Raw genomic sequence first — 24699 nt, forward strand, 5'->3', positions numbered from 1 at the left:
TGAGCCAAACTGTCCCCTCCTCACTCAGGCGAGCGGGCTATGTCCCTGGAGACTGCAGCACCGGGAGAGTCAGCCGGAGCCCTCACACGGTGGAGGGGCCGCGGCCCATCTGGTAAGCTCTCGAGAGACACATCGAGACATCGTAAGCCTGAAACTGGCCCAGGTGAAGGCAGAGAAGCCCGAAAATACAAGCTGGCTGGGAGGGATCCTTTCTGCTCCTCCAAGATGGCCAGAGGTCCAGAACACCAAGCCTTCACTCCAAGCCAAGCTAATGCCAGCTGAGAAGGCAGGCTGCTGAGTTAGCAGGGAAGTCCTGGGGCAGGGGCCAGGAGGACACCCAGCCCGGCCCCGGGCCTGTCCCCAGCACCTCCCCAGAAGCGTGACTCTGACCCAGAGGGCATGCCCTCTTTTTATGGGGTGCAGCTGGGGCGCAGTGCACAGCAAGGTGCATACACCCGACACTTCAGCACTGAGGCTATCGGTCCCGTGCCCTTGTAGTGGAGACCATCAGACGGTGGGTGGGTGGGGCGGCTAGGCTGAATACCACACCCTATCGCTAGGAGACAGAAATTTCTGGTTTAAATTCTACCCGCTGGTAAGATTTTGGGCTTTGGATCCCAGCCCTTGGACTTGACCAGAGGCAGAGTGACTGAACTTTACCAAGATTTTAGGGGACGGGTATTGCTGTGGGTCATTTTGTACTGGGCTCTGTTTCCTTTTCTGCAAGGCGGGAGGTGTTAGTGTTCAGTGTGTAACTCAGTCTGAGGTCATTTGGCCACAGGAGGCCACATCCGACCCCAGCAGAGAGAGCGTCACATCCACCAGACGTGTGGTGGTCACTCAGACTGAGACTCAGCGGGCTCCCTGTGGGGGCGGGCACTGCACGCTGGCCGGCCATCTGCGAAGGTGAAGTGCAGGGGAGAGGAGGACGGGGGGGGGGGGCTGGGGGGGGGGGGGGGGGGGGGGGGGGGGGGCTGCAGGGGGAGGGTGGTAAGGACCGGGTGACAGAAGGGCTGACCCGCAGTGCTGTGTGTGGGCACTGCTAGTGTTCTCAGCGTGCTCTTGTCTCCTGTCTCTGCTACACAGAGGCAGCTGGGGGCCTTTTCTGCCTTTATGGGGTGCAGCTGGGGCACAAAAAGTGAGATTAGAGAGACAGGGGAGAAGGCAGCGGGACTCAGACACTTTGCAGCCAGCAGAAGAGGCTTGGCTTTCGCAGAGGGCGATGGGGTCCCTGGAGCATTTGGGACAGGAGACTGCCACGTTAGGACATCAGGACGTGGGCTGCAGAGGTGTGCAGAGGTGTGTGGGTGGGCGGGGAGGGGTGGGATGGGAGCAGGAGACCCTGCTGTCTGAGTCCCAGGTGAGGCTGGGACCCTGGAGGCCCTGCTGTCTGAGTCCCAGGTGAGGCTCAGGGCCCGCCTGCCCCGGCGTCTCCCCCGCCACCCCCCCATGCCCTTGACCTCTCCCGCCTTGAGGGGCACCGACTGATACTTCCCCAGCCAGTCGCCCTCCTCTCTGCAAACAGAAGCTGGAAATTGTCGTGGGCTGGGGCCTGTAGCTCGGATGGGCAGTGACTCCTCCCCTGGCCGCACAGGGGAAGTTCCAAGGAGTCCGGCCAGCAGTCCGCTCTCCCTAGTGATTGGGGCTGACTTAGTTCTGGCTCACAAGGAAGCCGGCTGGGGGGACTGCCCTTCCTGGATAAAACAGGATTTCTGGAGAGATCTTTTATCTTTTTATTTTTTTTCTTTGGCCTCCTTCCCTCCCTTTCTGGCTGGGATACTGGCAGGAGCACATGATAGATGGAGTTGTGACACCATCTTGTGACCATGAGGCAGCAAGCCTGAGCTTGGGGACATTTGTCTCATCTGAGACAGTGGACTTGAGGAATTGCTCCTGTAGGAGGCTTACTGGGGGATGGGTAATTTTTTGTGTCAGTTTGACTGGCCGTGGGGTGCCCAGGTTGAGTATCATTCTGGGTATATCTGTGATGGTGTTTCCAGATGAAATTTGAATTTGAATTGGCAGGCCCAGCAAAGCAGACCCTCTTCCCAGCGTGGGTGGGCCTCAGGCAACTCCCGATGGCCTGAAAAGAGCACAAGAGGGAGGAGGGAGGAGGAGGAGTTAGGCTTTTTTCTGCCTCACCGCCTGGGCTGGGATTGATGTCCTCTTTCTCTGCACACACACTGGGATTACACCACTGGGGCTCCTGGCCGTCCAGCTTGCAGGCGCTGGGTCGTGGTGCTTCTCGGCCTCCATAATTGTGCAAGCCAATCCGTCATAATAGATTTCCATTTATGCCCCACCCCCGCCTTGGTTCTGTTTCCCTGGAAAACCCTGACTAGTACGGACAGTGCTATGCTGACGATGTACTTGGGAGCCACATTGGTAAGGGAGGGAGGGATGCAGGGCAGGACTGGATGAGCAGAAATTGAGCCACATGCTGGCACAGTGGCCTCATCTGGTCCATCCTGCCCGGAGATCCTGGATCCGGGACAGCCCTTCAGGGGTGGCTTGAGCTGAGGACAGAGGGCTAGGTCTTTGTCTCTTCACACCGGCCCGTCACCGCGCGTGTGGGATGTCCTAGGGGTGAGGCAGCTTCCTCGGACAGAGGACAGATGGTCCCCAGGGAGCACTCAGCTGGGCGTGGGCAGCACCAGCACTATGGCAGTGGGGACGGGGTACCTGGGTCCTGGACGTGCACCCAGCATCCCCTACATCCCTGAGTGGCTCAGCCACTATAACATCGCAACAGCCTCTCCCCGCTGGCCTTTTTGTGGGCAGGAAGCAACGTTCAAAGCACCGCTAGGCCAGCGTCCCTTTACTTCTGGTCGAAGGCATCATCCAGGATAAGCCTTGGACCTTGGGGCACTCCGGTGAGTGAGAGAGAAAGGAGGCAGAGGGCACAGCCTGAGCAGTGAAACGGGTGTGCAGTGACATGACTCGGCCCGGAAGCTTCCCTCCAGCAGCAATGGATGCCACACATCCACACTGCGGGGGCGGAGGCTGACACCCCCCCACACCGCCCGCCTTTACTCGTCGCTTTCAGTGCTGGGAGCTGATCGCATGCTCTATAAGACGGGAGTCGCTGCCACTGTCCTCCAATATCCATCCCACCATCATTCGGTAACAGAGCTTAGGATAGGTGGGAACGGACGCCCAGCCAGACCACACTGCCTGGCCTCCCCTGCATGTAGGGTCGTCACGGGGTATGTGAGTGGAGGCAGTAGGGGACAGCCGTTCACGGACATGTCCTCTCTGTGTGGCATCTGACCTGTTGACAGGAGGCTCTGTGCAACCTCGTGCTGGTGCTGGGGACCCGCTTACGGCGAAGGAGGTGGGGGCGGTGAGCCCGTGGCTCTGGGACCCACCGGTCCCCTAACACACCACATGGCCCAGAAGCTGCTGGCCCGGCTGAGCAATGAAGCTGCCTTTCGGCTCAGAGTTGATAGCCTTGAATGGGGGCGTCCGACATGTGTCTCCTCTAAGTATAGACTTGGGTGTGGGAAGCAGGGGGTGGAGGCAGGAGTGGGTCTGCCCACCAATGCTGTCTCCAGGGGAGTTTGTCCGGTTCTCACAATCCTGACCTCTTCTAGAGAGCGAATGCTTCCAGAAAGGGATGTGGTAAGAGTCTGATTCAATGTTGGGTCACGGCTCCTTGTGCCAGAAGACTAGCAGGTCAAGGAAGGGGTCTCCTCTCGGCCACCGGAGAAGGTAGGGATGCTGCTGCCCGGGGGCGGGGGCGGGGGCGGGGGCGGGGGGAGAACACGTCTGGCACCTACCTGAGCCTGCCTCTCTGCCCAGTTTTGATGGGATGTGGACAAGAACAGCAGCCGTGACCTGAGAAGGGTGTGTTGGCCGAGGTTCTAAAGCCTCTAGATGAGAGATGAGAGTCCGGGCCGGTCCACCAGGTAGCTCATCTAGAACAGGAGAGATGCTACTCGGTGGAGGGAACCCACAGTGGTGAGGGCAGAGGGGCAGGAAGTGGAGGCACAGGGTGAGCAGCTGCTGTGGCCCCAAGATTGCATCAACCTTCCTCTTGTAAATTTCCACAAAAGGGAGCAGCCAGAATCCTGGAGACGCTCTTCCGACGGTGACCCCTGTGGCTGGCGGGTCTGAGGGGCGCCAAGGTGGACCGTGGTCGGCATTACGGCGTGCTGCCCAGATTCGCCCCTCAGAACGAGGGCTCTCGTTCCCTCCGTGGCTGGGAGTATAGGCTGCCGATGGCCCAGAGAAGTCCCTCCTGGGGAGCTGCCGTCAGCTGCGGGCTACCCCCTCCCTGGACGCAGCCCGTGCAGACTGGCTTGTGCACGGTGCAAAGGCTCCACCCTCTGGTCTCAGTTCAGGACGTCCCTGTAGGGCCAGGTGGCCCCTCACCAGTCAGCCTCTCCTCCCCAAGCAGCAGCCTGCACGCAAGGGCCTCTCAGGGAGCCCAACCTGTGTCTCCTAGAGCCTCACCGAAGCCTCACCCGTTACCCAGCACTCTGGTCTTGTCTTGTGTCCCTGCTGCATCAGTGACGCTCCCTCGACCTGGAACCACTCCTTGCATTTTGTCCCTTCACCTTAAACAGCAGTCACAGATCTGATCGATTGTCCTGACCCCGCCAGGCCTCCCTGTGAACACTCACCACTCATTCATTGTTGCACGAATGCAGGCTTTTCCAAGAGTCTGCTCACGGACACAGCAGTGGAGGCTCCGTAATCATCACGTGTTGTCAATCATTTCGTCGACATCCAGAGAGTCATAAATAATATAACAGCTGAATACACTCCATCTGCCAGAAGAAATAAAGCGTGATAATAGCATTGAAGCCCCCTGAATGCCTTACTGATTAAAGTCCCCACCAATACCCAGAGGAAACCACTCTCCTGAATTTGGTGTTTAGCATTCTTCTAGTTTAAAAAGATGGTGTTAAATACCACATGCATTCACGTTCAACGTTTTTCCACTCAATGTTGTGAAACTCGTTTATGTTGATGTATTTATAGTTATTTTCTTACCATATAGCATCCTATTGGGTAACTATGTATCATTTATCAATTCTCCTATAGATTACTTTATGATTCCCCCCTCCCCCCAGCAGTTACAATGAACGTTCCTGTCTTTGCACACATAGGCGAGCTGCTCTGGGGTGCACACCAAGATTGGAATTGCTGGGTTGTAGGGTATATGCGTCCTTAGCCGCTAGAAATTGCTGGATAGCTGTCGAGAGTTAGTGAATCAATTTCCACTCCCATCAGCAGCGAATCAGAGTTCATTCCGCACTGCTCACAAATCCACATCCTCACCAATTTGGGCACTGACAGGTTTTAAGTTTTTGCCCATCTGTCTGGGGTGAAATGTCACGTCCTTGGTTTTAATTTCTTTTAGCCTAAATCTTAGTGAAAGTAAGCTTCTTGTGTTCGCTGCTCAGTAATTATTTGTTGCACAAATGAGTACGAAAAGCTCCACTCATTCATTCTGTGTTCACGCATCTGTCCTCTTTGATGCCTGCAGAGACCCCATTCCTACACCCTCCATAGGCTAGACTTTGGCTTACACACCTGGCCTTCTACCAGACGCTCCTTTCACATCCTATCCCTACCATGCCCTCTGGCCCAAAAATCCATTTCTGGAGCTTGTCTCGTTGCTCATGATGCTGACCTATTCCTGTGACTTTGCCCTGGCAGGTCCTCCCATCCCCTTGTCTGGAGACGGATCTGTCCTCTAACCTACCGCTTGGCTGAGGCTGAAGACTTACCTCTGTGACATCAACCCAGTTCATCCTCAACCAGTCATAAACCTAGGTTGCAAACAGGCTGACCTCTTGCTCTCCTGTTCCTGTCGTGGCACTGCTAACCCTTTTGCTCAGTGGGTCTTGAAGCCTTCATCCACCTTGGTATTGGTCTGGCTCCTTCTCCTAAGAGATGTGAGGCAGGAAAGCATCCTCAAGCTACAGGGATAACCGATCTAAGATGTCATAATTGCATCCAACCAGTTGCTAACTACTGTCCACTTTTCCTATGTAAATTCTACTTCCATCATCTTTGCCCTGTCACCTTGCAGACTCTTGCAGCAAGCCGGAAAAGCCGCTGAAAACCCCTAAGGTCTCCAGTGATGTCTGTAGGGGACCCCTGATACTGTTAGGAGCCAGTCTCCTAGGGGAATTTCTGAGGCCTCGGGGCTGTACAGCAGGGAGAAATCCCTGGGGCCTTCCTGAGCTCCACCAGGAGAGACTCCCAAGAGACTGCCTGAGGCCGTGTCAGGAAGGAGCCCCTGAGGATCCACTGAAACTTTATTAGATCTCGGGAGATTCTCCGAGGTCGTGTAAGGACAGGATCTCAGGAGGGTTCATCAGGCTATGCAGCACAGGGGTCCTGAGAATCCACTGAGGCTGTGTCATCGGGGATCACCAAAGATCCATTGGGATCGCACAAGGGAGAAGATTCCTGGAGAGTTTCTGTGGAGACTAAAGGGGATCCCTGGAGAGTTCCCACAGTTGTCATTCACCCAACAAACATTTCTTTTTTATTAAAAATTTTTAAACATTTATTTTTGATTGAGAGAGACAGAGGGTGAGCAGGGGAGGGGCAGAGACAGAGGGAGACACAGATCCGAAGCAGGCTCCAGGCTCTGTCTGAGGTGTCAGCACAGAGCCCCACGTGGGGCTTGAACTCATGAACCATGAGATCACGACCTGAGCTGAAGTCAAGAGCCGGACGCTTAAAGAACTGAGACACCCAGGCGCCCCCAACAAACATTTCTAGAGGCAGAAGACACAGGCCCCACCCCGCAGGATCTCACAAGCCACCTGTGGAGACAGATAAATGTTGCAGGCCGGGTGCTAGCAGCTGCGAACAGCCCCGCTATCGCCAAGACAGGTCTAAGCCTCAGTGTGGCCAGAGGGAGAGAACCATTCTGCTCTTCCAGAAGGAGGCAGCCGTTCCCGGGGGTGGTTGGCGCATGGCTGAGAGCACGCACACAGAGCACCTTGTGCAGCATCTTGCGCTTGGCAAGCGCAGAAGCAATGTTGATTATCGGCAAGGGAGGCAAACTTTAATCAGAGAGCATAATCAGATTTGTGTTTCACAAGAGAACTGGCGGAGGCGTGTTAAGGGGCTCCCCAGGCGCAGTGCCAGTCTGCAATGCCAGACTCCTTGGTCTACGGCCAAGGGAAGGTAGTGCTAGCAGCACAATTTCACTTTCCGGTGGCTACGTTAAAACAAACAAACAAAAAAAAAGGTAAAAGAAAACGAGAAAATAATTTCAGCAATATATTTTACTGGATCCAATATACCCCAAATATTATTTCACTATGGAATCAACGTGAGATTATTTTCCCTCTTTGCTTCGTACCGACTCTGAAACCCCGGGCGTATCTTTCTGCGCCGGGCTCAGCGCGCCACCCCCGCCGTCTGGCCCAGCAGCGGAGCCTGGAGGCGGGCGCGGGTGCCAGCCCGCCGCCGGGACAGCACACGCAGGCCCACAAGCCACCGCCACCGCCACCTCGCTTCCTCCCCGGCGTCGCCCTTTAATGCCGTCAGCGCCCGCGCCGTGCGTCACGCGCGCCTGCGAGGGGGGCGGGACTTCCGGACGCGCGGAGGCACAACTTCCGGAGAGAGGCGGAAGAGCCTCTGGGCTCTGGACTCCGGAGTCCCGGGACGTTTGAGGGGCTCCCCCGGGGTACAGGAAGGGGTCGCCGGGGTCGGCCGGCTGCATTCCGGGTGTCGGGGCCGTGAGTCCGAGGGATGAGGAGGGGCCATGGCCAGCGACGGGGCCAGGAAGCAGTTCTGGAAGCGCAGCAACAGCAAAGTCCCGGGCAGGTGGGTGTGACGGGGAGGCCGGGTGGGGGTCAGGGGTCAGAGGTCAGGTGGGCGCGTCGGCCGGCTGGGCTGCGGGTGGAATCGGGGTCTGGGGGCGGGGGTGACCTGGGCTGTGGGAGGACCGCGGGGGAAGTGCGGGGCGTTGGGGAACTGGGGGCGGGGGGCCGAGCTTAGGGTCTGGGAGGCGACAGGGGCTGCGCGAAGCAGCTTCGAGGCTTGAAGGGAGGAGGAGGGGGAGTCGCCGGCAAGTTTGTCCCGAGACTGGCAGGCTCCCTTCTGCGAAACTGCCGGGCTCCCTGGGCAAGTCGAAAGGCACCGGCTCGGGTCGTGCTTCGAAGAGTTCCGTGGAGTCCGGAAAGTGGCCCCGGGCTGTGCTCTCTGGGACGTCGGTTTCTGGAGGGGGCGTGGCGGTTTGACCCACTTGCGTGGCCTTCTCGTCTCTCTTGCGGACGACTGCTTTTGCCTTGAGCAAGGATTTGCTCAAGTGGATTTGGGACTCCCTGTGAATTTCCATGTATCCCACTTTCTGGCCTCAAAACCAACTCCTTTCTCGAGTCAGCAGCGGGAAGCAAATTTAAACAAAAATGAAAACAAAAACAGAAACAAACAACTGAAGTGCTCGCAAAGACCTGGGTGCACCCTGGAAGCTGTACAGCTCCAAAGTCCTGGTTGGCGTGTCACTGATCCCTGGCGGGGGCCCCTAGGGGACGCGAAGACGTGACCGGGAAAATGCTTGGGATAAAATCAGCCGCTGGTGAAAATAGACTAAACAGATTTCAGGATTTCTGAACACGGTTTATTCCATTTGGAAACTAAGGTCTGACCTACTGAAAATGAGGAATGTGTGGTGTTCAAATGACTGCATGTGGAGCCATTTATAAGCACAGCTCATCTGTAAGTGTTGTATTATAGGCACTGTTGTTCGTAAGCTTTGTAGTTCATTGTGTTCAGTCAGAAACGTGTATTTTTAGAGCTATTTGGGAGTTGGTAGAAGTGAGTTACTGTTTGCTCTGGCCCAGGGACTTGGGAGGGGATTGATCACCCGAGGCGGCCAGAGATCCTGTTTTCCTCCCCAGGGCTGTGCTTGCTTGGAACCTGTCAGGGTCCGAGATGATGTGAAAATTCTGCAATGGCAGAGAATAGGAGGTCCCAGTAGTGACAGAGGCAGATGTTCTGGGACGTGGAGTCCAGGGAAGCTGAGCCACGTGCAGGAGAACTTCTGTGTCCCTTCTGGGTCTTTCTTGAGGCTTTGGTCTGAACAAACTCTTTTTTTTTAAATTTTTTTTTTTTCCAACTTTTTAAATTTATTTTTGGGACAGAGAGAGACAGAGCATGAACGGGGGAGGGGCAGAGAGAGAGGGAGACACAGAATCGGAAACAGGCTCCAGGCTCCGAGCCATCAGCCCAGAGCCTGACGCGGGGCTCGAACTCACGGACCGCGAGATCGTGACCTGGCTGAAGTCGGACGCTTAACCGACTGCGCCACCCAGGCGCCCCGGTCTGAACAAACTCTTAACGGCCAGCTGAGCTGTAAGAACGTGGGGCTGCTGTGTGGAGTCGTAACGGCGAATACGCTTTGGATTGATGACTGTCTCTTGGTCATTTGTCCTTGCGTTGGTTGTAGTAGTGTCCCCCTCCCCCCAGATTCCTCTCTCTCTGGAACCTGGGAACGTGACCTTGTTGGAAAGTAGCATCTTTGCAGAGGGACTCAAGTTAAAATGGGGTCAGAGTGGATTAGAGGGAGCCCTTGTCCAGCGACTGGTCTCTTTCACGGAAGAGGGCAGTTTGGACGCACGGGGAAGACGTAGGGAAGACAACAGGGAAGAGGAAGGCAGACGTGGGAGCCGTGCGCTCACAAGCCCGGGAATGCCAAGGCTTCCTGGCAACCAGCAGGAGCAGGAAGAGGCGAGGAAGGATCCTTCTGTGAGGATTTTAGACAGAGTGTGGCCCTGCCAACCCCCTGATGTTGGACTTGAAGCCTCCCAGACGGCCAGGATAGATTTCTGTCGTGGTGTGATGGCCACAGGCAGCTAACATGCCCCCCTCGGCTTTCTTCGTGAGATTCTGTGTTACCGAAGACAGGCTTTCGTCGCCCTTGGGCTTTGGCGCTGTGCTGGGTCTTAGGCATTTTGGAGAGTGGCTCCCTTGTCGGAGTTTCAGCGTTGGAGTGGAGTCTGGGAGAACTGCCAGAGGCTGTGAGTGCGGAGGGCAGGGCACCGAGGAGGGGTTGGGGCCCCTGGCAAGGCCTGCCCAGCCGCTGCGCGCCCCGTGCCTCCCAGGGCCCTGCTGCTGTTGCCGGCAGCAGGCGTCGCCCAGGTTTGCCCTCTTCCCTCAGCGGCTCACCTTCCCGTGGTCATCACTTGGCACACACTTGGGCTTTGCCTGCACGGGCACAGCGCTGTCAGAGCTCCTGGCGGAGTCCTGTGGCTCTGCCCGTCCTGTCTGTGGTCCCCATGATTGTCTGACGCTTTGAGTGTGGACATGAGCCCAGGGAAACTCCACGGAGGAAGAACAGACTCACCACCCAATACAGGGCTGTTAGGGGGTCATCTGTACGGCACAGCCCTTAATGTCCCTTAGTCATGATCCCCTCCTCATGCGTCCTTGTGACAATAATGGCTGGTGGCCACGGAGCACTTAGTGTTTGCCAGGCAGTTCCTGGTGCCCCGCAGTGTTGCATCTCCTTAGTGTTGTAGAGTCACAGAACGGTGCTCTGTCCTCCAGCTGACGCTCCCTGGGAGCAGCCTTGGGTTAGGGCCCTTGGTTGTATCCCCCCCGAAGTGCCATGTGGGGGAGCAGAGTAAGGCCCTTTATAACCCGACCCCTGCCCAATTCTTTAGCCACATCCTGCAGCCCTCCTTGCTTTGACCTTTGCCCTCAGCAGTGCGGACAGGCTTGCAGGTTCCTTGGTGTACCTGCTGTGTGATGCCTCGGTCAGTTTCATGCCGTCAGAGCGGACCAGAATGTTCGTTCCCTCTCTTTCCTCCCCTTTGCCTGGCTTATTCAATTTTCTTAACTTTCAAAGTTCGCCTCCAGCGTACCTCCGCATAAAGCCTTGTGTGTTTTCGTGCAGCCTGGACCAAACCTTTCGTGCGTCAAACCCAGCATTGTTGGTATGTGTTCTTCTCTGGACCGTGCGCTCTGCGAGTCTCACGACTGTGCCTTGCTCCCCTTTGCATTGTTAGTGATGATTGATGGGGGTTGATTCGAACCTCCTTCCAGATTAACCTCGAGGGAATAAGGGATTTGGGCAGGGGCTCACACTGCGCGAGAGGTGGTCTTGCCAGTAGGCGCCCACTCTGCACACCTTGGACCGTACATTGTCTGTTTGGCTGGTGCTTTCTTAGGGATTTCTCTTCTGGTTGAGGCAGGATGTGTGATGTGGTGGAAAGACCTCTGGCTTGGTTCTGTGGTCCAGGTTTAGCCTATTTTTCCTGTTACCTCTGTGTGACTTTGACCAGGTCATGTCACCTCTGGGGCCCTCGGTTTCTGCACATATAACCTGATGAAGCTGGGTTAGACTTAAGTGGCTGGGACCTCCAGGCACATATTTGTTTGGTCTGGTCCGATTCTCACTCTCTCTCTCTCTCTCTCTTTAAAAAATTTGTTTTAAATTTTTTATTTTTGAGAGAGAGAGAGAGAGAGAGAGAGAAAGAATGAATGAACAAATGTGAGTCGGGGAGGGGCAGAGAGAGAGAGGGAGACACAGAATCCGAAGCAGGCTCCAGGCTCTGAGCTGTCAGCACACAGTCCCATGCAGGTCTCGAACTCCAGAACCATGAGACCACGGCCTGAACTGAAGCCGGACAGTTAACCGACTAAGCCATCCAGGTGCCCCTCGTTTGATTCTCTTTGATTCTCTTTGATGAGCGTGAGAGAAGGCCTCTTGGACCAGCTTTGAGAGTTTGAAAATTTGTTCATTCACCAGGTATTTGTTGAACCAACACTCTGTGCCAGGAACAGGTGCTAGAGATACACCAGTGACCCAAACAGATCTGAATGTGTGCTCTCACAGGGCTTACATTGGAGCAGGAGGGGCAGAGAATAAATACCATGACTGCATTAGGGGGAGAGTTACCCCTGAGAAGACGGTGGTTGTTACTGAAATGTACAGCAGAGAATTGGGATAGACCCTTCGGAGGCAGGCAGGGCGAGTGGGGAGGGTCTCACAGTGACAAGGTGGCTGGAGAAGCCCTCACCGAGGAGGTTGCATCTGAGCAAGATTTGCAGGAGGTGAGTGCACAGGCCCCTTGGGTGGCTGGAGGACCGTGGTCCGGGCAGAGGGCGAGAGAGCGCAGAGCCCCCTGTCAGGAGTGACCCCGGCGGGTTTGGGACGAACAGGGGGCCTGATGACTGTAGCCGAGGGAGGAGGCAAGAGAGTCACGGGGCACGAGATCTGGCTGGGGGTGGGGGCGGGTCTCGTCACAGCGAAAAGACGTGGACTCTCAGTCTCTTATTCTGAAGTGGGGACACTGGAGGGTCTTGGCAGAGGGGCGGCTGGAGCTGCCTCTGGTCTGGCAGGATCACTCCGGCTGCTGAGTGGGTGGTAGGTTAGGGGCCAGGAGGGCAAGGGCAGCGGCGGGGAGATGGGTTAGGCTGCTGGGAACACCCGGGTGGGGGATGACAGTGGCGCGAGAAGGATCAGCAAGTGGGTGACGGAAGGTTCAGTCTCCGACTCTCCGGGGCCGGTTCTTTCCGGGGCCGTCGATTCGCTTGGCTCCTGCGGGGTCTGCGGTTGCAGTTGGCATTCTCGCCACGCTTCGCTTGACATGCCAGGAACTCGTCGCACGCTGGCTGTGAGAACACAGGCAGCCTTTCAGCGTGGGCCCAACGCTCGCTGTCCCGGCTCGGCAGTGTGCTCGGCTCGCGGGAGGGCGTGCGGGCAGCTGGGGCCTGTGAAGGGTGACATTTGGGAGTGGGATGGCGGCAAGCAAGGCCCGGTTTGAATATGGCAAGGCTGTGGGTGCCTGGGGCGGAGCTGGGGCAGAGGGTGACGCGCGGTCCAGCCGCCACAGCCCGAGGAGTCCCTGAGCCCGTGAGACGTGAGCTCCACGGTCATCTTCACGGGCCACCGTCACTCATCAACCGAGGGGAGGATTTGTCGGGATCACCCGTTCATTCAGAACGTCCTTCCACGTGCCAGGTACCACGCGGAACCGAGAGAGGTGGCTCTCAGGCCGTGGGCGAGGGAGACCGCACGTCAGTTCGCGCGGTGCGAAGGGCTTCGAAGGCAATCCCGGGGGAGTGTTTGCAGAAGAGCGGGACACCGCGTGAACGGAAGGCCGTGCCCTCCCGGGAGAGGTCCTGCCGAACTCGAGGTGGCGCCAGCCCGTAGAGATGCAGGGATGTGGGGGCGGGGGACGTCAGAGCACTCCTGCTGGGACGGGCGCACTGTAGGGACGCCAGGGGCCGGGGAGCAGCACGCCGGGAGGGGAGCACTGTGAGATGAGCCTTGGGAGGGGTGCAGGTCTTGGAAGGCCATGGAAAAGAGTCGGGTGTTGGTCCAAGAGCCGTGAGGAAGCACCGAAGGGTGTCGCTACGGTCCTGTCCATCCTCCTTGAGGAGAGGGTGAGAGAGGGTGAGGGTGAGGGCAGGGGCTGCCGCTGGACTCGAGTGCGTGGGCTCGGGTCCCAGGCTGCAGGCGGGGCTCGCGGGACGCTCTGATGGCCTCCGTGTCGGGGGCTGAGGTGGTCACCGGGGTTCTGGCCAGAGGGATGGGGTATGGTTGGCAGAACAGTGGTCCCCAAAGGTGTGCACGTCCTCCTCCCTGGAACCAGGAACCTGGAACCAGGTCGCACGGCAGAGGAGGGTGAAGGGTGCACATCAGCTGACCCAGAGACCGCAGATTCTTCTGGATGACCTGGCGGATCCAGTGGGATGCAGTGAGCTCTTCAAAGTGCTCAGAGTCAGCAGGAGATGAACTCTGGTCTGCGGTTGCCAGCTCTGAAAACGGAGGAAGGGGCCATGAGCTCGGGGGGTGTGGTGGCCCCTGGAAGCTGGAGCATCCTTCTCCTGACAGCCAGCAGGAGCCCCATACCTCCAGCCGCAAGAAACTGGATTCTGCCAGCAGCCCGAATGAGCAGGGAGTAGACTCTCCCCAGAGCATCCAGAAATGAACACAGTGGCCAGCACCTAGACGTTAGCCTGGTGAGACCCGCCTGGGACTGCTGACTGCCGGACTTTAAGATAATAATCGTGTGTGTTTAAGCCGCTGTTTGTGCGAGTTTGTTACGGCGGCCACGAGGGCCCCTAAGCGGGGAGCGGGAGGTTCAGAGAAGTGTGCTGGGGGGATGCCGGGTGGGAAGGGCTGTAGGTAGCCCTCTGCACCTGCCCCTGCAGTCCTGCCCTTGAGTGTGGCCGGGTAACTCCACCAGTCTTCGAGGGTGGGCTGGCCCCTCTCCGGCAACCTCTGCAGAGTGTGCTTAGTGTCAAGGGGCTGGAACGAAGCTGGGACGGCCCTCCCTGCGTCTTGTGTGCTCTTGGGTCCCAGACTTGGCTGGAGGCCCTGCCTCTTTTCCCAGAAGCTCTGAGCTGCTGCCTTGACCAACTCTTGCTTGTGTTTTTATTTTTCTTCGTTTATTTTATTTAAAGAAATAAATATTTTTTTTGATGTTTATTTTTGAGAGACAGGGAGAGTGAGAGAGAGACAGAGCACGAGCAGGGGAGGGGAGAGAGAAGGAGACACAGAATCCGAAGCAGGCTCCAGGCTGTGAGCCGTCAGCACAGAGCCCGACGTGGGGCTCGAACCCACAAGCTGCGAGATCGTGACCTGAGCTGAAGTCGGACGCACAACCGATTGAGCCACCCAGACGTCCCTCTCTTGTTTTTAGAAACCTGTTTATTTCCTTGTTTGCATTTTTGTTTTTGTTTTCAGCGTCTATTTATTTTGAGAAAGAGAGCGTGTGTGTGCGCACAGGAGGGGCAGAGAGAGAGGGAGAGAGAGACTCCCAAGCAGGCTCCGCACTGTCAGCGCAGAGCCCAACGCGGGGCTCAGACCTACAAACCCTGAGCTCATGACCCGAGCCAGAGTCAAGAGTGGGACGCTCAACCGTCTGAGCCACCCAGGCGCCCCATCCTTGCTTGTATCTTTGACGTGGCCATTTGGACCGCGTGCCTGCTTATTCCTCTTTTTCTGTGTTGCAAGGAGCGGGGGAGTCTGCCCCGGCGGGGATTCTGTCCCGTGGGCGTGGGTCTCTCTGGTCTCTTCCGGTGCAGAGTCCTGTGCACAAGTGGGTGGGTTTTTGCTGTGTACCCGGTTCGTTTTGCTTGTGTCTTAGCAGTCCTCTGTCGTGTTAGTTTGTCTGGAAATGTTTTGAAAAATAAATTTGATGTGAATACATATTTGTCTACTGCGGCGAATCTAGACTCTTATGGGTTAATTTTAAGTGAGGCCAGAAATGATTAAAAAATAAATAAATCCCTGATGATTTTGATTAAAAGTTAAAAAAAAAAAAAATGAGAACAGAGGGAAGTCTCCCATTCCCCGAGTGCCGTGAAGGCGTGGTTGGAGGTCACGGGTGGGAATGGGTAGAAGGGCCCCGGGAGCCCGTCTCTCTGGTTAGGCAGTCCCCCAGACCGCCCCGGTGTGGCCCTGCCCTGCGTGTGGTGCAGATGAGGGCAGTGGTGTCGTGACCCGGGCAGAGTGGTCGACACCCGGCCCCCCTGCCCCGTCCTCTCCGGCAGCCCTGTCTGGTGACCGCTCCTCAGACACGCACGACGTCAGTCTGGCCCTGCGGGCCCTTCGGGGCACAGCGTGGGTCCCGCTCGGGGCTGGGCCGCACACGGGACCCTGCAGACCTGCGGGTGGGGGGAGGCCCCGCGCCCGGCCCCGGGAGCGTGGACGGATGTCCCAGGGCAGGGTTTCGTGCCGCACCCCGGATGGGGTGGCGTGGGCCTCGTCGTGACCGCGGCGCTGGTGCCCGGCCCCTGACGACGCAGCCCGCCTTTGGGCCTCCGCAGCCGGGGGATTACGGACCGGGAGCTGACCGCCACTGCCGCCTCCGGGCCCTGCCCTCCCCGGCTCTCTGGGGACCTGGTGCCCGCGCTGGGACTCGCACGGCTCGGGGCTCTGCGGGAGGGGACAGCAGACAAGATGTGGCGGGGTCAGGAGGCCCGGAGGGAACGGGGGGCAGCCTGGGTTCTTCCCATTTGTGGGACTTTCATTCTGAGTGCCCCGGTCTTTCTGTTCCCCTGTTCTGACACGCCGTTCCCTCTTCTCTGGGGGTTAGCGTGGAAATTCCGGGGTGCGTGCTGAGGGCTGTCAGCGAACCCAGCTGGTCCGAACGGCGTGCCGTCTTCCTGCAGGTGTGGCGCCTGCACGGCTGGGGAGCACGCACGCCAGGCACCGAGACAGCCCTGCCCGCGTTGGCCTCTCCGCGTGGACAGCAGTGCTGAGGGTGGGTCTGTCCCAGGCCCGTGGCTCTGGGCGTGTCGTTCAGGGCAGAGTCCTTTCTCCTTCCACGGCTCCAGACGTTTCTGGGCTCCTGACTGCATCAGCTTTGTTCCCCAGGGCGCCTCCCAGGCTGTTCTTGCGCGTCCTGGGGTGCGTCCTGGCCCTGGGGTGCGCCCGCCGCCCCCGCTAGCCTGGCCGCCGTCCGCTGGGGCCAGACCGTCTGGACACAGTTCTTCAGTGTGCCGCGTGGCGGCTCTCCCTTGTTCCTGCCCACGCCCGCTGCGGTTTTGAAACGGCCCTTCTTTCAGTGAACGTTTGTGCTGAACCAAAATACAGAAAAGGGCTTGCTGGCTCTAAGGCCGACGCCCGGAGGAGACGGGCGGCGTTTAGTTCCTGCCTTCCGCACGGGCTCCTCAGCCAGGGGGACTGGGATCGTCAGAGGGCATCGGGCATGACGTGCGTGGAGAGGCAGGGCGGAGGACGGGGTCTTGGAAGGGGGACGGGTCCCTTGGCGCCACTGTGGGCCTCGGAGGCAGGACGCAGCGTCGGGGGTGCCGGTGCGCCCGCTTCTCTCGTTTTCTCGTGAGCCTGTTGGCAGGTGGGGAGGCCGCCCGTCGGCGGGGCCGTCCCTGGTGCTGCTGGGGTGGGGGCCTGGCGCCACCTCCCCTGTTCGGAGAATAGGCTGCCTCCGTGGACCGCAGCCGCCCGTCACTCTTCAGCCTGGCTGCCGTGGCGTGGAGCGGCCGGTGACGGCTCGGTGGCTGTGTGCCGCGTGTTGTTTGCTCTTTAGAATTACGCCCTCTCTCGGATTAGTTTTCTGTCCCCAAACCAGTCACTAGAGCCGTCGTGGCGTTTTAGGTCTCGGCCAGATGTGATTCCGTGAACCGCCCTGACGTTCGGCGGCTGTGACAGGGTCGGTCGGGCCCGGGGGGTGCGCGAGTGGGTCAGCGGGCGTGCCGAGGGAATGTGCCCTCCTCTGTGGAACCTAGCGACTTGGTCAGATTTGCAGTGCCTCATCGTTCGGGCATTTGTGCGATGAAGAAGCACGAAATGTCGCAGGCGGTTTTGGGATGCCTTCTGTGTGCCCACCAGACCCTGCAGCTGCGAGGCCGGCGTTTGCCGGGGGGGGGCCGGCCCCCAGCCCGGAGCCCGTGGGGTGCGGTGTGATTCCCGCAGCAGCGTGGGCACGGGAGGCACCTGCTGCTGGAGGGTGGGGGTGACCTCAAGCTGGACCTTGAGGGACCGTCACTTCCTTTAGTCCCTTACGAGGTTGTGCGGGTGCTCTGTAGACACGGCCCGGGGCCAGCCTTCTTGGCAGTGAGGGGGCCCGAATGAGGGCCCGGGTGAGGGAAAGGCGGACAAGAGCACTCCCGGCGGGCACCTGATGGACGGGGACGGACGACCAGACGGAGAGCGCTGGAGGCCAGTGCTGTGACGGGGGTACGCTGGCCCCAGCCGGGGGTGGCCATGTGGGGAGGGGCCGGAGGGGGGCAGAGAAGGTTCCGGTTGTTCCCCGAGGGCAACTGGAAGACCTCGCAGACTTTAAGCTGGGGAGCGAAGCGGACCTCTGACTGGCAGAGCCGAGGCTGGCTGGGGGCAGCTGTAGCTCTCTCTCGGGACAGTGACAGAGGGGAGAGTGTTTCAGGGTCTAGGGGGACATGAAGACCGTCTGAATGCGGGTGGCCTGCTTGAGGGAGGAGGGGAGGTGGCCCTCGGATCCTGGGATAGCCGTTGGTGGAGAGTGAGTCGCAGAAGGGGTTGGTGACCTGGTCCGGAGAAGAAACGGAGCCCTGATCCAGGGCGGTGGGGACGGCGGGCGTCCCAGGGAGGGCGTGAGGGGGTGCAGGAGGCAGGGGTGCTTGTCCGCGTTCCTGCCTGGTTGGCGCTGGGTGTCCGGGGCTGGACACTGAGAAGTGGGTGTGAGGTGTGACCGTCGGGGCACAGCTGCGCTTTGTGGTGGACCCGCTGATGCGACGTGGGGAGCGTGTGGCTGGGTGGGCGGTGGTGCCCAGAGGCAGCGGTTTGAGAACCCTTCGCCTGCGGGTGGGCAGGCAGTGTCGGGAGAGGGCGTGGTTTCTGGTCCAGTGGGAGGAAGGCAGGACTGGGGAGTGGAGGTCAGGGACGCGCAGAGGAGTCCAGACAGGCTGGCAGGAAAGGGGGTGCGGTGGCGTGGGGGGTGGAGAGAGCAAGCTGGAGGCCAGGTGAGGGCGGGATTGAGGGGAGCAGCCGCGAGGGGACGGGCGGGGAAATGGGGCTCAGTGGGGGCTGCCACGCTGCCCTGTCCTGCCGACCCCAGAGCCTTCTCCGTCCTTCTTCCCATTTCTGATAAACGCACGCTGCTTTTGCTTCGGTGGAGGGATGGTATTGGCTCCGGGCGTGCGACACAATGATTTGACACAAGTGTGTGTGTGCGTGTTGTGAACCTATCACCACAGTCTGTCCTTAACGTTGGTCACCACGCATGGCGACAGATTGTTTTTCTTGCGATGAGAGCTTTTAAGATTTACTCTCTTGGCAGACCCTTAAAAACTGCGAATAAACTGAGGGTTGATGGGGGGCGGGAGGGAGGGGAGAGGGGTGATGGCACTGAGGAGGGCACCGGTTGGGATGAGCACTGGGTGTTGTATGGAAACCAATTGGACAATACATTTCACATTAAAAAAAAAAGATTTACTCTCTTAGCAACTTTCGATTATGCGACACGGTGTTTTTAACTACAGTCCCCGTGCTGCACGCCATGTCCCCAGGACTTACTGATCTTGTCACCAGGAGATGGAACCTTCTGCCCACCTTCCCCCCTTTCCCCTGCCCCCCCCCACCCCCGGCCCCGCATGTCTGACAGCCACCAGCCTGTTCTCTGTACCCATGTGTTCGCATAGTGCTTTTCTCTTGTGAAGGAAAATTTTACTGTAAACATGCTCATTTCCAAGATCTGTTTCAAGAGACGTCCACAAAACAGCTTGCTGATTGGCTCAGTAATTGCCCAAGTCCCTGCTGGGTTTTGGGGGCCACAGGGAGCTTGACAGGAGACAAGTCTCTGTCCCTTTCTCAGGGGACAGAGCGGAGTGGGGTGGCATGGTCGTTGGTGGTGGGACAGCACAGGAGATGCTCTGGTCTGGGTCCGTGGGGCCGCGTGTTCCCTCCACGGGACGGAGGGTTTCAGATTGTGCCGCGGGGGCGGAGGGACATTGTTGCTGCTGTGTTAATGGTGCTTCCTACGTTTTCCTCGGAAGCCCTCTAAAGTTAATTTCCTTGGAAAACTTACTTCTTCTGAATATTTTATAAACCTGGGGAGCATCACTGTGTGTTCGGATGAGTCTGATGGTAAATCAGTTGCTAATTTAGTTCGTATTTCAGAAAGCTGCTGGTGAGCGCAGTGGGGGCACTGAGCCACGAGCCGGGGGCCGGCGGCCGGACCTGCCTGTTGACTTTACACATCTGCGCCCCAGGAAGCATTTTGCCCTAAATGCAGCCATAGGATTTGTCGTTCACTTTCTGACGCTTAGGACATTTCCTTCCTCTCATGCTTCACTGGCTCAGGGCCATTTTCACCCACTGCTTTTTACATTTTTTTTAAATATATTTTTAATGTTTGATTATTTTTGAGAGAGAGAGAGAGCGCGCAAGAGAGAGAGAGAGTGAGCATGAATGGGGCAGGGGCAGAGAGAGGGAGAGAGAATCCCAAGCAGGCTCCCCGCTGACAGGACAGAGCCTGACACGGGACTCAAACTCACGAACTACGAGATCATGACCTGAGCCAAAGTCCGATACTTAACCGACTGAGCCACACAGGCACCCCTCACCCACTGCTGTTTAACCTTTCATTGAGAAAATGCCGTTCTGGCCCTGTTCTGTCTGTTTTGTTTCACAGCCGAGGCCTTGGTGTAGGGGGTCCACGTTAAACCAGAAAGCTGTTTGCCAGGAAGCGCAGGAGAATCACCTTTTTTTTTTTTTTTTTTTTTAATTTTTTTTTTAACATTCATTTATTTTTGAGACAGAGAGAGACAGAGCATGAACAGGGGAGGGGCAGAGAGAGGGAGACACAGAATCTGAAACAGGCTCCAGGCTCTGAGCTGTCAGCACAGAGCCGGACGCGGGGCTCGAACTCACGGACCGCGAGATCGTGACCTGAGCCGAAGTCGGACGCTCAACCGAGCGAGCCACCCAGGCGCCCCGAGAATCACCTTTTTGTCAAAACCTGGAGGCCTCGCGGCATTCCTCCTTCCTCCCTGACTTCTGCCCTGGGACTTTGAGCTCATTTCCCTATTACCTGTGTTCTAGCAATTGTCTGCCATCGAGGCAGGAACAGGTGCGGGCTGTCACTGGCTCCCTGGCATCTTTCTAGCACCAGTGTTGGGCCGGACAGTGTTTGCTGAGTGGCTCGAGTGAAGTGTGCTCTCGACGTGAAGACCAGGCCCGAGCACCTGGCTGTCCACAAGCGGGCCCCGGACCGCCCTCGATTCTGGTTTTTATTAAACTTTCCCTGAACCGTGTCGTAAAGGAGGAGAGGCTGAGTCCTGAGGAGCCTGCACTGATGTCAGGGGCCCCGTCTCTTCTCTGGGCCTCCCCCTTCTGACCAGTGTCCCCAGCCTGTCCTCACCTGTGACCGCCTCCGACGAGAGGCGCCCCTCGCTGCCAGCTCCTGCCTGCGGGGAACCTCGGCTTCACCCCGTCTTCCTCGCCTGCCTTCCCCTGCCTGGTGGCTTCCGGCGGTGCCTTCTGTGCCTCATGCAGGAGGCTGTGTTGGGAACTGGGGGGTGTTGGGGGGGGTCCCCTTCGGGCTGCCCTCCCCGGCATCTCTCCACCCGTGTCTGGGCCGTCTCTCTCACCTGGATGGGAGCCTCGGTCAGGCCACAGGGTTGGACTCCGTGACACTACGTTCGTTCTGTTTTTCCATTTGAGCATCCTTCCTGGCCGCTGGGTTGTGTGGTCATCGGGATTCATGCCCATCCGCCCGGAAAATACAGCTGTGGCTCCTGCTGTTGTCTGCTGGTCACACGTCCATCCTTCTTAAGTCTCACTGTCTTAGTCTGGGGATGACGCCTGGTGTCGTTTTCCCCTGAAGCTGTGGCAACGTTTGGTTCTGTGGCGGTAGCCTCGCGGGCCTGTGTTGTTCGGGCCTGTTCGGAGGTCTGTGGGTGACGCTGTAGGCCGGGGGCCCGTGCGGGATCAGGCCTCCCCCGCGGCACAGCCACCTTCCTGGGCATCCGGTCCGGGTGGAGGGCCCCGCTGGTTCTTCCCTGCCCTCCTGCCCCCCTCCCTCCGTGCGGCATCTCCACGGAGATCTCATCGGCACGTCCTGTATTTCCCCTGCTTAAAGCGCACAACGCAGTATTTTTCATCGGTTTACGGAGTACGGCCACCGCCGCCGTGAACTTGAGAGTGTGAGCTGCACGCGCGCGGGAGCCCCTCGCTCACTAGCAGTGACGCCCCCTCCCTCCCCCCCCAGCCCCTGGCAGCCATAGGCTACTTGTTTCTGTAGATGTGCTTCTTCTGGACGTTTCTTGCGTTTGGAATCATGTGAGGTGAGGCGCTCTGTGACTGGCCTCCTTCACGGAGCGCGTTTTCGGGGCCCGTCCACGTTGGAGTGTGTGCGTGTGTTCGCGCTACACGCCTTTTGGTCACTTGATCGTGCCCCATCGTGTGGGGGCGGCCCCGCGTGAGCCCGGCGCTTGCCCGCTGACGGGCATTTGGAGTGCTTCTGCGTTCTGGCTGCCAGCAAGAGGACAGTCACAAACAGTACTTCCTTTGTGCCCACGGACGTTTTCATTTCTCTGGGCTGCATTCCTCGGAGCGGAAACACAGGGTCACGCGGCAACTGACCTCGGAGGACCCCCCGGCCTGTCCTCAGAGCGGCCGCCCCACTGTGTATCCTCTCGGCAGCGCAGGAGGTTCAGAGCCTTCCCGTTCTTGCCAACGCTTGTGTCCCCTTCCTAATTTTTGCCAGCCTTCTGGGGTGACACGGTCTCCCACTGTGGTTTCGGTTTGCGTTTCTCTGACGACTAAAGCTGTGGTGCTTTCTTTTGAAAGGCTTCTGTGCATCGTGCAGCCAGAACAGGGGTGGCCGGGCGGGCCCGGGGCTGGCCAGGAACGCGTCCTTGAGGAGCGCTCCGCCTTCTGGCCCTCTGGGTGGCAGAGACGGAGCTCCTGGCAGCCTCGCGGGGAGCACGCCAGGCCCGCCACCCGGTGTGAGGAATAAGCTGTTACACGTGTAGAGTTGAAGCCACTGGATTCTGTCCCTGGACCCAGCTCCCCCTCCACTCACCCCTACCCACTGTCACTATTCTGAATTTGTTTTCCTTGCGTGCAGTAGGAGTTTTGACCACTCGTACACGTATCCAAAATGAGTTTCATTTTCCGTTTTTAAAACTTTGTATAAACGGGGCGCCTGGGTGGCTCAGTCGGGTAAGCGTCCGACTCCAGCTCAGGTCACGATCTCGTGGTTTGTGAGTTGAGACCCCGCGTTGGGCTCTGTGCTGACAGCTCGGAGCCTGGAGCCCTCTCTGCCCCTTTTCCGCTTGAGCTCTGTCTCTCTGTCTCTCTCAAAGAGATAAACATTAAGAAAACACGTTCTGTAAATGATGTCATACTGTCTGTATCCAAGTTACTCTTCAGTGGTATGTTTATGAAGCTTACCAACCTGATGCTTGTCGTTCTTCCTGTCTGTTGTGGCTGGTACTCCTGTTAAATGTATATGTTCCCGTTTGCTTATTCGTCATTCAATTGATCATGGACATCTAGGGTTTTCTTAAATTTTTCTTTTCTTTGTAGTATTACCGATGTTGTGGAATCTGTCTCCCGTGTCCTTATGCCAGGGTTTCCCACGGTGTGTACCTGGGAGTGGCATTGTCGTGTGTATCTGCTTTTCCTCAGGAATCACTAGGGTCCTCTCTAAAGCAGCGAGTTACTGTAGTGTTTCAGAGCAGTGCAGTTTATTAAAAAGCTTATTGGTTAACATATTTTTTAAAGAACAATTTCATTATGTGAAATGAGGTGGGTATGTTAGCTGCTATTTTTTCTTTTAAAATGGTTTTAGCCGAAGCCTGTTTTTCTTTTTAGCTACGCAAGAGCAGATAAAAATGCAGTTTTAATAAGATAAAAAGTGATGCCTTTTAATCTGAACCTGAACTTTGTTGGAACATTTTCTGCTCACTAAGCGCAAGTGGGGTGCCCGTGCAGAATTCATGTGTGTGCGCTGTCCCGGGAGGGGAGGGGCCCGAGGTGTGCGGTAAAGGGCAGGACTCGGGGGAAACGACGTGCTCGCAGTAGGCCGAGACCACTGCCTGCTGGCTGTGAGCTGTGTGCGCGTGTTGAGACATAGGGAGTGGTTCAGGGGAACAAAGTGGATTGAGGGTACTGGTGGGTGCAGTCTGTGGATCACTCTGTGGCACTCAGGCCGCTGTCATCCATGGCCGGCCCCTTTTTTACGTGTTCTTAGGTCTGGGACGAGGGAGCTAGAGCTCAGCAGTTACTGGGTTAGCACTGTGCCGGCTTGTCCTTATTGGACCTAGGACTTGAACCCAGGCCCTTTGATTCTAAGACTGGAGACTGACCGACTTTCTTTTTTCTTTTTCTTTCTTTCTTTCTTTCTTTCTCTTCTCTTCTCTTCTCTTCTCTTCTCTTCTTTTCTTTTCTCTTTCTTTTTCTCTTTTCTTTTTCTCTTTTTTCTTTCTCTTTTCTCTTTCCTTCTTTCCTTTTCTCTTTCTTTCTTTCTTTTCTTTTCTTTTCTTTTGTTTTCTCTTTCTTTTTCTCTTTTCTCTTTTCTTTCTTTCTTTCTCTTTTCTTTTCTCTTTCTTTCTTTCCTTTTCTCTTTCTTTCTTTCTTTCTTTCTTTCTTATGTTTATTTATTTTTGAGAGAGAGAGGGCAAGCGAGTGTGCACTGGAGGGGCAGAGTGGGGGGGGAGAGAGAATCCCAAGCAGGCTCCATGCTGGTGTGGGGTTTGATCTCATGAACTGTGAGATCGTGACCTGAGCCGAGATCAAGAGTTGGACGCTTACCAGCCTGAGCCACCCAGGAGCCCCAAAATTGGAGACTTTGTACCAAGGTCAGGGAGGCCTCCAGGATATTTCAGGAAAGGGACCGTGACCATGACAGAGAGGTTGTGTTTAATCCAGGCAGGCTGATAGGTTTCCTTGAAAAGGAGCCCACGGGTTCTGTCAGGGATCAGGGTCAGTTCATTCATTCAGACCAGTCACAGTGGGGATGGCTCGTCTCTGTTCCATGGTGTCTCGGGTGTCACCGGAAGGTCCAGCGGCTGGGAGGGAAATCAGAAGAAGGCTGGTCACTCATGATGCGTGTCGTGGTTGATGCTGGCCATCTGCTGGGACCTCACCTCAAGCCGTTGGCTCTGGTGCTTACATGTGGGCTCCCCCTGTGGCAAGTCTGGGCTTCTTCAGAGCATGGTGGCTGGGTTCCGGGAGAGAACCCGAGAGAACCAGCTGGAAGCTGTGTTGCCTTTCAAAAAGATGATATGTTTATTCAGATTCACATACAATGCCGTTCACCC

The 24699-nt window shown here is 57.3% G+C and overlaps 1 protein-coding gene and 1 long non-coding RNA gene across 4 annotated transcripts in view; one reads left to right on the forward strand and one right to left on the reverse strand.

Moving 5' to 3' along the window:
• Positions 1–1424: 1424 nt before the first annotated feature.
• LOC125919722 (uncharacterized) lies at positions 1425–7577 on the reverse strand. Its single transcript, XR_007456878.1, has 4 exons — positions 7334–7577; positions 4626–4772; positions 3780–3917; positions 1425–2083 (listed from the first exon to the last, which is right to left on the reverse strand). It is a non-coding gene; the product is annotated as an uncharacterized LOC125919722 (long non-coding RNA).
• Position 7578: 1 nt separating this feature from the next.
• Positions 7579–24699, forward strand: part of TBC1D22A (TBC1 domain family member 22A) — a 297147-nt gene continuing 280026 nt past the window's right edge. For 2 of the 3 annotated variants that reach the window (XM_049626541.1, XM_049626543.1), the window contains exon 1: positions 7579–7800. In XM_049626541.1, coding sequence (XP_049482498.1) covers positions 7739–7800 — 62 coding nt within the window. In that variant the 5' untranslated portion in view covers positions 7579–7738. The remainder of the gene's footprint in view (positions 7801–24699) is intronic. The other variant, XM_049626542.1, reaches the window with a different exon arrangement.

This window comes from Panthera uncia, chromosome B4 (assembly GCF_023721935.1).
Source record: "Panthera uncia isolate 11264 chromosome B4, Puncia_PCG_1.0, whole genome shotgun sequence".
NCBI classification, from domain to species: domain Eukaryota; kingdom Metazoa; phylum Chordata; class Mammalia; order Carnivora; family Felidae; genus Panthera; species Panthera uncia.